This window comes from Cyprinodon variegatus, unplaced genomic scaffold (genome assembly GCF_000732505.1).
Source record: "Cyprinodon variegatus isolate N-32 unplaced genomic scaffold, C_variegatus-1.0 Scaffold195, whole genome shotgun sequence".
Lineage (NCBI taxonomy): Eukaryota > Metazoa > Chordata > Actinopteri > Cyprinodontiformes > Cyprinodontidae > Cyprinodon > Cyprinodon variegatus.
The window spans coordinates 1,177,038-1,188,098 of NW_015150648.1; the positions used below are offsets into that span (position 1 = coordinate 1,177,038).

The 11,061-nt window shown below is 40.5% G+C and overlaps 1 protein-coding gene across 1 annotated transcript in view; it reads right to left on the reverse strand.

The window, feature by feature from the left end:
• LOC107087805 (eukaryotic translation initiation factor 2-alpha kinase 3-like) overlaps positions 1 to 11,061 on the reverse strand; it is a 23,378-nt gene that overhangs the window by 6,447 nt on the left and 5,870 nt on the right. The window contains exons 2-5 of the mRNA XM_015379571.1: positions 10,325 to 10,454; positions 10,100 to 10,239; positions 9,893 to 10,016; positions 9,637 to 9,662 (exon numbers count right to left, since the gene is read on the reverse strand). Coding sequence (XP_015235057.1) covers positions 9,637 to 9,662; positions 9,893 to 10,016; positions 10,100 to 10,239; positions 10,325 to 10,454 — 420 coding nt within the window. The remainder of the gene's footprint in view (positions 1 to 9,636; positions 9,663 to 9,892; positions 10,017 to 10,099; positions 10,240 to 10,324; positions 10,455 to 11,061) is intronic.

Genomic DNA, 11,061 nt, shown 5'->3' on the forward strand with positions numbered 1-11,061 from the left:
CAAAACTCTGCTCTCTACATGCGGTACATCACCATTCACACCTGGCCGCTTCCCCGCCCCTCCCAGCAGAGTTTGCATAGGGAAACTATAAATCTACCGCCCTTGCCACGGACACTGTGCTCAGTCTGAATGCACCTTAAGATGTGAATTGAGTTAGGTTAGTGTTAAGACTTAGCTATCAACCAGTAATGGTTAGGTTAAGGGGAATGGTTAGGCTGTAGAAATGAATGGGAGTCAATGGAAAGTCCCTACAAGGATAGAGATGTGATTGTGTGTGTGTGTATAATTATATCTCTTACATGTTCAGCTGAATGATCGGATGGATCTAGTGCCTCGTTCTGCGACACCTTAGGAGGCTCTCTTAAAGACAACAGTGATAAGGATAAGTGTTGTATAGCATTCCTAATAAACTCTACATTCCTCAAGGTTATTTATTGGAATCCTTTAAAATGGAGTTATGCAGAAATATTTACCTGCAGGTGACATGGGTCACTGCAGCCAGTTTTAATAACAGGGAAGGTATTGAAATAGAAAAGTCTTTTTCTATATGTTAAAACATATACGAGCATATAAAAGCTTACATAAGAACCTGTAATGTTCAATCTTTTCACATCCAAGAATACATAACTACTAATTTTTAAATTAACGAATCAGTAATTGGGTATTCTGAAAAATCACAGAGGATGTTGTTAGTATACCAATACTGTTCAGTTCTGAAGACAGTAAAAATGTAAATAACCTTCTTCTAAAGAGAGATATAAATATAACTAGTGTTTACTCACAAGTAAAGCTTTGCATGTGGTTGTTGGATAATATGCCAAAACTAAGCTCTTGAATCAGCAATGGCTGACAAATAGCTTTTGAAATATGACAATTTGCTGATTAGCAATCCACACATCTCCATAAGTAAACAACCACAACACAAAACAACAAACCTCTTGGGACTTACTGCATGTTGGCCGATGATCCAATGCTTCCTGATCCACTTTTTCTAAACATTTTCTGGAAGTAGACAGAATCTTAAATACAAACTAAAAAAAAGTTGTTTTTTTACTGGAAATTTTGGAGAGAATTTTTAAATACATATTCACCCCAAGGAACTACTTGTATATATTGGGAAGAAAGATGGCTCCCTCTGTCCCTGCATTGATTATAGGGGGCTTAATAACATTTTCGGTGAAGAAATCCTATCTCCCTAATGAACACCGCGTTTGATCAGGTCCTAGGAGCTAAGGTTTTCACTAAGTTGGACCTTCGTAATGCCTACCATTTGGTCCGTATAAAGGAGGGTGATGAATGGAAAACTGCGTTCAATACGCCTACCGGCCATCATGAATATCGGGTCATGCCCTTTGGTCTTACCAACCCCCCAGCAGTTTTCCAAAATCTGGTCAACGAGGTTCTCAGGGACATGATTGGCCACTTCGTGTTTGTTTATCTGGACGACATCCACATCTATTCCAAAAACCTCACCCTTCACAAACAACATGTCCGCTCCGTTCTTCTACGCCTCCTACAGAATCAGCTTTACGTCAAAGCAGAGAAATGTGCATTCCACACTGAATCTACCTCCTTCCCTGGCTTTGTTTTGTCCCCTGGACAGATTGCAATGGACCCAGCTAAGGTTCGAGCAGTCACCAAGTGGCCCACCCCGGTTGACCGTAAGCAGCTCCAGAGGTTTGTGGGGTTCGCTAACTTTTACAGGAGGTTTATTATCAACAACAGTCAGGTCGCTTCTCCACTCCACGCTCTCACATCTAGCAAGGCCAGATTTGTTTGGAGTGAGCAGGCAGAAATGGCCTTCAAATGCCTGAAGGAACGGTTCACCTCAGCACCTATCCTCGTTTCCCCCCGACCCTGAGAGGCAATTCATCGTGGAGGTGGATGCCTCTAGGTTCGGGTAGGGGCTGTCCTCAGCTAGGAGTCTGGTGATGGCCGCATTCACCCCTGTGCTTTCTTTTCCAGGAAGTTGTCAAAGTCCGAGCAGAATTATGATGTGGGCAACCGGGAGCTCTTGGCTGTTAAGCTGGCCCTTGAGAAATGGAGGCACTGGCTCGAGGGCTCCAAGTTTCCATTCTTGGTCTGGACTGACCACCGCAACCTGGAATATTTAAAGACTGCTACGAGACTCAACCCTAGACAGGCCAGGTGGGCGTTGTTTTTCAGTCCTTTCAACTTCACCCTTTCCTACAGGCCGGGGTCCAAGAACATCAAGCCCGATGCCTTGTCCAGGATTTTCGAGGAAAAGGAAGAGGACAACGACCATGAACGGGGGTTCATCCTGCCGGACATAGTTAGGTGTGCTGTTTCCGGCTTCGGGCTCGAAAGGGAGGTAAGGGACTCTCTAGGGTCTGTCCAGATACCCGAGGCCTGTCCTAAGGACAGGCTCTTTGTCCCACTCCACCTCAGACCCAGAGTCATTGAATTCTGTCACTGCTCTCGCCTTTTTGGTCATCCTGGCATCAACAAAACCCTTTGGCTCATCCGATCTCAGTTTTGGTGGCCTTCTCTGGCCAAAGACGTCGGAGAGTTCGTCTCTGCCTGTTCTCCCTGCAACCAGGCTAAGGCTTCCCGTCGCCCCCCTTCTGGACTGCTTCGACCTCTGCCCATCCCTTCTCGGCCTTGGTCCAGCCTTTCTATAGACTTCATCAATGGTCTCCCCTCGTCCGACGGCTACTCGGTTATCCTCACCATTGTGGACCGTTTCTCTAAAATGGTCCATTTGGTCCCTTTACCCAAGCACCCCTCGGCCAAGGAGATGGGGTTGATCCTGGCCAAGGAGGTGTTCAGGTTACATGGTCTGCCTTCTGACATTGTATCAGATCGGGGTCCCCAGTTTGTGGCCCGTTATTGGCAGGAGTTTTGTGCCATGCTCGGCATCTCCGTTAACCTCTCCTCCGGCTTCCACCCCCAAACTGACAGCCAATCTGAGAGGATGAATCAGGAGGTTTGAAACCAAGATCCGCCTCTTTTGCCAGTCCGATCACTCCAAATGGGCTCTGAATTTACCCTGGGTGGAGCATGCTAATAACGCCACGCCATCCTGCTCTACAGGTCTCTCCCCCTTCTACGTGGTTTACGGGCTCCAGCCGCCAGTCTTTTCCACTGAGGAGGTGAAGTCCAGAGTCCCGTCTGCCCGTCTCTCAGCCATGAGGTGCCAGCGTGCTTGGAGAAGGGCCAAGAGAAAATCAGGTCCGCACAGCTAACCGCCGGCGAGTCCCTGCCCCGCAATACCAGGTGGGAGACAGGGTCTGGCTTTCTACCAGGGACCTTCCCCTGAAGGTCAACAAGAATAAGTTGTTGGCTCCGTGATTTATCGGGTCATTCACCATCTCCAAGGTGGTTAACCCGGTGGCGGTCCGCCTCCGCCTGCCTTCTACCATGAAGGTCCACCCCACGTTTCATGTTTCCCGGGTCAAGCCTGTCAAAACCTCCAGTTTGGTTATTAGGGATTTCCACAGGGCCCACCCGGACCAGCCTAGGGCGTCTGGAATCTGCTCTTGAGGGTGGGGCTCTGTAACGTTCCTGGCACTGGAGCTGCTAATTGCAATCAGTGCACCTGTTCTCACTCCACCCCACCTGCTTAAAGGCTCCTTCCCTCCAGCCTCCAGTGCCAGAATGTCTCTAGCCAAACAGTGAGAACTTCCAGCCTTATCTGATTGTCCGTCTGCCTGTCTGAACCTCGACCTGTTTTTTGAGCCAGCCTGACCCCTCTCTGGATTTTGTCTGCCCGCCTGAGCCCTGCTCGTCAGCCTCAGTGATCTGGACTGTCTACCCGTGTTCTGACCCTGCCTGCCTGTGAGTAACGGAGATTGCCTGCCTCTTAAACTGTCTTTGCCTTTTTGGATTGTGGAACTGGATCTTGACTTGGAACCTCCCCTGGATTCTCCCTTGGATACCTCAGCTGGATTAAAGGACCTCCCCCTGGTCAAGACCCGGACCGAACCTGGACAACGAACACTGGATTACCCCAGCACGGACTCCGTCCTTTCCTGAAACCAGACTGTGCCCAACCGAGTCTTCCCGTGGCCAGGTTAGTGACCAAGCCCTTAACTCTCACTTCTGTCTGCCTCCACTGGTCACTAACCTCCACTCTGTCTGTAGGAGCTGCCAGTTGCTGAACGTGAACTGCACATCCCAGGAGTCCGTGCCGCCCTTCTCTTCAATAAAGACTGTTAAAGTTTCACTGACCTGTTTGCGGGTTGTCTTTGGGTCCATCCTAATCCATTACAGTCCTCATTCATTACAACTACAGTAACATACAACTTTCACACTGCTTCCTAATTTCTTTCTTTAGTCACATTTTAGCTACAGTCTTTACACATTTAGGACACATTAAATGTTAAAGATGCTTTGAATGGATTATGGGAAAGGCTTTTTCATCTACATTCAAATTATCTACCTACAAATTATACTAAGCAAACTGACTCCACCATGACATGGCAAAGGCTGCATTATGATGTGGAGATTTTTCAGCAGGTACAAGGAAGCAAGGACAAATAGGACAAGGAAATTTCAGGCCATACAACTAGAGACAGTAGAGGAGGTTTACCTCCCAGCAGGATGATATTTAACGTACATTCAAAGATAGAGTGAAGTGGTTCTAAGGCATGGGTATTAAAATGGCCCAGTCAAAGGCCACAACTAATTTAAATTACTTTTTTTTTAAGCCATCCAATAAAAATAATTATTTTTCCTTCCTTTCACCACATTTTAATTAGAAAACATCAAAAATGCATTGCACACAATACATTTGTAAGCATTATTAATACTTTGAAGTGTCAAGTACAAGACTAATCACATTAGGCAACAGGGGCACTGTTTGTCACAAAAGATTTTAAAATGAAATCTTGTTTTACCGCAACCATGCTTTTCCCCCATCACTATTGGATAGATCATTTAAAAGTTGGACACTAAAAGGCCTAACTACATTTATCAATTAACATCCTATATTTAATATTTCTCTGGGAAGAAAATAAGCTAAGCAGAATGCTTTTGGGCTCTCCAGAATAAAAAAAATAATAATTTCGAATTGATTTTGCCACAGACTGCCTGAGGGCTGCATAGGAGTGGGACCTGGGCTAGCAGATTGGGAGTGAGGTCTGGGAGGAGGGTCTTGGGAGGATTTGGTCATGCTCTATCAAGGTAAAGCACCATTTAATTCAGTTCAAGGTGTTTTACGGACTCCACTATTTGGAAAGGAAATTGCATAGAATATTCCCCTCAATATCCCCAAAATGTAAGTTTGCTGATGGCTCCTAGAGACATCTGTTCTGGTCATTCCCCAAGCTCTTCCAATATTTAGGTGACATTTTCAAATGTTTTATAAATTCACCTTGATTCCAGACCTCAGATTGCATTATCTGGACACTGTCCCTCACTTTGGAACTGCAGTACTGCAATTCATACGACTGTGGCGTAAGGAATGTTAATAGCTAAAAAAGTAATATTAAGATTGTGGAAAACTGATCAGGCTCCTCAGTTTAAAAGTGGACCCCACTTTTCTTGGGTAAGTGATTTTACTGAGATTCTTTATTTGGAGAAACTGTTGTACGATGTTAAGGGCTCCACGAAAAAGTTCTGTAGCAGCCAGTTTTGGACCATCTTTTTCAGTCCATGACTGACCATGACACCCGCTCAGTTTTTATAGGATACCATCCGTGCCTTCATGGATAGATAGTATCATCCCAAAGTGTAAATGGTAATTAGGGCAATGTAACTGTTACTTAGATAATTTCCCTGACTTGTGTGTTTTTTCTTTTGTCTTTTCCTCAGTTATTGCATGTTTTTATTTGTATTGTTATATTGGTAAGAGCATGGGCGTAGGTTTGCATAGGGACCATAGGGACATGTCCCTACCAAAATTTTGAACCATCCTAATTATCCCTACCAATAATTTTATGTGAGCAACATGTTTATAATTTACAATCCAGCATTGTTGCAGCAGTCGCTTCTTTTCCTCTCGCAGCTTCGCTGCTTAGTAGGTGCAGCTCCGTCTGAGTGCCTGCCTGGTCTCTCCTGTCCCTTTAAAGTGACAGCGCACGTCACTGTGCTGCACTGTCTATCTCCACTCTCATTGGTTGTTCTGCCTTAAGTTCTGCCTTCTCTCTTCTGATTGGCTGTTTTCCAGTCCGTGTGCGCTTGGAGCACAAAATTGAAAATTTATTCACGCTAGAATACCATGGTTATTACAATTAATATTAGGCTATGAAACTAGTCCCAGTTAAAAAACTGAATATCATGTACGCTAAAAAACAAAAACCTTTATTTTCTTTTATAAAAATAAGTATTCTGATTCAGCCAGAAGTTCTGAAGACTGCTGGAAAAATGAAGAAATAAAGGTTGTAAGCTTTCAACATTTCTGATTCTTAGCCACAGCCGACTGATAAAGTAAATCTGAGGGTTTCCTTTTTCCGATCTTCTAATATTTAGTTGCTGTTACTGTTTAATTTTTTGATGACTCTTTGAGGAAGTTCAGGTATAATTATTAGCAGGTGTTATTTCTTTTATAGAGTATAACAATAAGAGATGGTGCCTAAACATCTGCTATTTTTTGTTTAAGAAGCACAATTAGCGTTCCACATAATAATACTGATATTTAATTGACAATTTCTACTTCTAGAAATAGGATAAAGACAAGAACAAACAGAGGAACACTATTAATATTGATTTTATCTAACAAAGATTTCTACACAGTCTACAAGTAAATTAGTAAAAACATTAATGTCTGGTAACTAATGCTTGAATCTGGCTGTTTATTTTGGATATTTTTACATTACAGATAAGCTAGTGTTATATTGTCTTTTATAATCGTTAAAAATTGGATTTTATATTTGAATAAACTTAAAGGCTCATTCTTAGTGAAGTCTAAATGATTTTAACTACAAAATAAGGAGCAACGTTTTTATGTATATACAATATAAATATCAATTTGTATTTGATATGGCTGGATTTAGGGAACTCAAACAATGAGCAGTGATGTTGCAGCACAGCTAGAGAGAGAAGTGTCTGAACCTTCAGGGCTTCAGGTGAGGGTTTTTTTGTCTTGTTTTTTTTTCAGTAGGAGTAATTGGATTCTGTGATCTCTTTTGAACCTCACAAATGATGCCACATGGATTTTAATATAGTTTCCCTGATTAACATGTTTGTTTGGTTGCCTGTTATCTCCACTTCACATGTATTTAGTAAGAAATGCGTTTGCAATGTTATGATAAAATTAGGGCAGAAACTAACAATTATTTTGCAAATAATTGACAGATTAGTCTGTCGTTCATTTTTTTGATGAATCGATTAATTGGATACCCAAAGGTTCTTTAAAGAAGATTATTAATGACATTAAACCAGGTGAAACTAAAATATTTCTTCTTGAGGAGTTTGGGATGGAGAATATTGACTTTTTTTTTTTTTATCTTATATGCAAAATGTTTATATATATATATATTTTTTTTACAATTTTGGTATAATTACTGATCTAAGTCAGTCACTCTGTCGGCGAAAGGCACATTTCACAATTATTTTATGTTTTAGAGTCTCTATACTCCAGCTAATTATGAATTACCAAATTAGTTGATGAATATTCAAATAATCAATTAATACGATTCATTTTTTCAGCCCCAGATAAAACACATGAAATGGGCTACACAGAGTAACTACAGCCCAGATGTTCAACTTTTATAGTGAAGTTAATATTCTAATGAATGTATTATTTTTGCCTGATACAGAGAGAGCATAGTAGATAAAAATATAAGAGTGGGAAACACCTCTGCACAATGCTATATCTTCAAAAGAGAATACTGTATTTACCTTCTCTCTTAGTCGTTCAAATGAAACCATTTTCAAAGTGGAAAACAGTCCTAATTCCACATTCATCAGAGCCGGTGATTGATAAACAGCATCTAGTGGGTGTAGTGCTTATAAAATATTTTATCAATGTAGCAAAATGCTGCTTTTCTCTTTAAACAATGAATTCCTCTCATCAGTACTGATGCTCATGTCAAGCATAAAAAAGGGCATGCATATTGCATAGCACCAATGACACCAGACCAATAGTGTCCCTACCAAAGTTCAAATCAAACCTACGCCCTTGGGTAAGAGTATATTTTTTCTTTTGTAATTTGTCTATCACCTCTATGCTTCATACTCTTGGGTACGATTTCTGTATGTTGTATTCTGAAATCCTAATTAACATATATAAAAAAATTAAAAATGAGAGGTTGTTTACTCTGTGGTCATTCTTTAGACATTTATATCTACCAGTAAGAAAAAAAAACCAACATAATAATCAAATACCCAGCCGGCCTCAGCAGACGGCTGCTCACTCTAGTCTGATTTTGTTGAAGGTTTCTTCCTGTTAAAAGGTTGTTTTCCTCTTAACTGTCGCTGAATGCATGCTTAATCTCAGGGATTGCTGCAGAGTCAACAACACAATGCAAGGTAATGTCTTCTTTTGCAACATGCTCATCTAGGTGAAGTGACTCCTGCAGTCAATGAATCAATGCAATCAGCTGGGTTACCTAGATGGAAAACTTCTAACCAGTTTCTCTATGATTTGATTGAAACCACTCTGTAAACCTCCATGAGATTAAATGGGCCAAAAATGTTCTGGCTTGGTTTTACCATGTGATATGGTGCACAGTCTTAAGTAACTATTAAGAAAGTAAACTACTGTTTTAGCGATCACACTTTTTAGACTACGATGGAACAAACCTGGGATTCGGCAGGGTTTGAATGATCACAAAATATTATAGAATCACTTGAACTCGTCTGCATGTTCTGTGGTGATGAGTCAGTGAAGTCCCTGAGAGAAGAGAGATAGACATCAACACTTATGCATGAGAACGGTTTGAGTTGTTTTAGCTCTAAATCACTGCCGTAACTTTCTGAAGGACTGGTGTGGACATGTCCCGACCTATTTAGAAATGGGCGGGGACAGTTCCCACCAATAATTTGTACATTTGTGTTCGGCTCATTTACTTTAGCCAAGAACAGTAAGCTCAGGACGCGCCTTAAAGGAACCAGACTATCTGTACATTATACTACATACTTTTTCACTTTTACTTGAGTAAAGAGGTCAAAGATGTCAACTTTTACCAGATTGTTTATAGATACTGCAGTATCTATACTTCTACTTAAGTAACAAATGTGTGTAGTTTTGACGCCACTGCCTACATCTAACTTCCCTAGGGCTCAGTAATGCACTTCTGAATTGAATATAACTAGATTGATAGATGCCATTGCAGAGCTTACAGAGTTGATTTATAATGTCTAATTATCTAATTTATTGTTGAATATTAACTAAAAACCTAATCTGAGGAACTCAAAGGGTCTGATCTTCCAAAGACTTATGTGTAGTGAAGGTAGGGCTGTAGGTAATGATTATTTTACTAACTGATTATTCTCTAGATTTTTTAGATGACTGATCAAGAGCTCAGAAACAAGGTTGCCAAATTTGAAAAATGACTGACTCAGTTACTTAGGCTTATTTTATGAGTAATATAAATACATGACAAAAATACACAGGAGTTGCATCATGTTATGTCAACAATAGATTTCTAGTTGCACTGTAGCTTTTTGAAACAAAACAAACAAAGATTTAGGCCCCTATTAAACAGTCCACTTATACAGTGATTTACTCACCTTTGCTGACCTGAAGAATCTCCAACCTTCAAATAAAACAAAAAATCAATATAATCAACAAACTTGAATGCAGTTCTGTTCTCAGTTCAGAAAAAGCTGAATGGATATTCAAACTTCAGTGAACCAAGATGTTATTGTCTTAAAAAAAATATCTGAAGTTGTAATCTGTATTGTCATTATACTCTGGGAAAAAAACTGTTTAGGTTAAATAAACAAACAAACATGATTATTGTATATAGATTTCTGCACTGCTTACCTCTCTAGATTGATCAGCATTTATTCTTTCATATGCCACTTTGGCAGCTTTCTCCTTTGCTTTTCTTTTAGTTTTTCCACAAACATCTGGGTATTCGGTGTCACCAACTATGAACTTACAATAACTAAAAAATGTTTATGGTTTATGGGTACATAGCTGTAAACTGGTATGTAGAGATGAATCAGTGCATGAACATGTTAGACTCACTGTGTGGCATTTTGGGGTCCAGGCCGTATCGTTTCCACTGGTCTTATATCCACCCTGTTTTTTTGACCATACTCATTAAGCCAACCTATGTAGTTGATAGTTTGACTAACAGGGGGAGTGGCGTTTGCTGAGTTTTCCGTCTGCAAAGATATTAGGAAGTTAGGGACTTACACACTGTTTGCATTCTCTTAAGCTTTTTTGTTAAGCAGAAAAAGGGGATCTTACTGTATCCGGAGGTTGGTTCTCACGCAGCAACTTCAGAGCGTTTTCAGCTGCTGCTAGCTTGGCATCCTTCTTTTTCTTTCCTACACCCTTTGGGTAGGGTTTCCCATCGAGGACGACTCTCATAGAGAATCTTTAAAAGAAATTGTCAAAATTAGTTCATTAATCTTTCTCCTGTTATTTTCACACCATTATTTTAGTGCATTAAAGGGCAGTATTATTTTAAAAAAATACATTGCAATGGGGGCACCAAAATTATGATTTTCTTCAGTTTTAGCAGAACTGATTACTGCAACAGTATCTTCACAGGTCCGCCTAAGAAAATTCAATCAGATAGCTGAAGTTGATCTGGAATCCTGCTGGGGGCGTCCTCACTAAAAGTCAGAAAGTGCACTGAAAAAAATAATGCAACCGTTTTTGGCATTTACTTAATCATATTTAGTTACTTTAACACAACTATTTAATGTCCTACTCTGCAAACATCAATTATGTTAAAGTAACTAAATATGATTAAGTAAATGCCAAAAATTGTTGCATTTATTTTTTCAGCAGCCCATACATTGGCTCCCCATATCCCAGGGAATAGACTTGAAAATACTCCTGTTAGTATATAAATCACTGTACTTAACACTAAAATACTCTACCGTTCAAAATTTTGGAGTCACAGTGAAAAGTCCTTATTTTTGAAGGAAAAGCACTGTACTTTTCAATGAAGATAACTTTAAACTAGTCTTAACTTT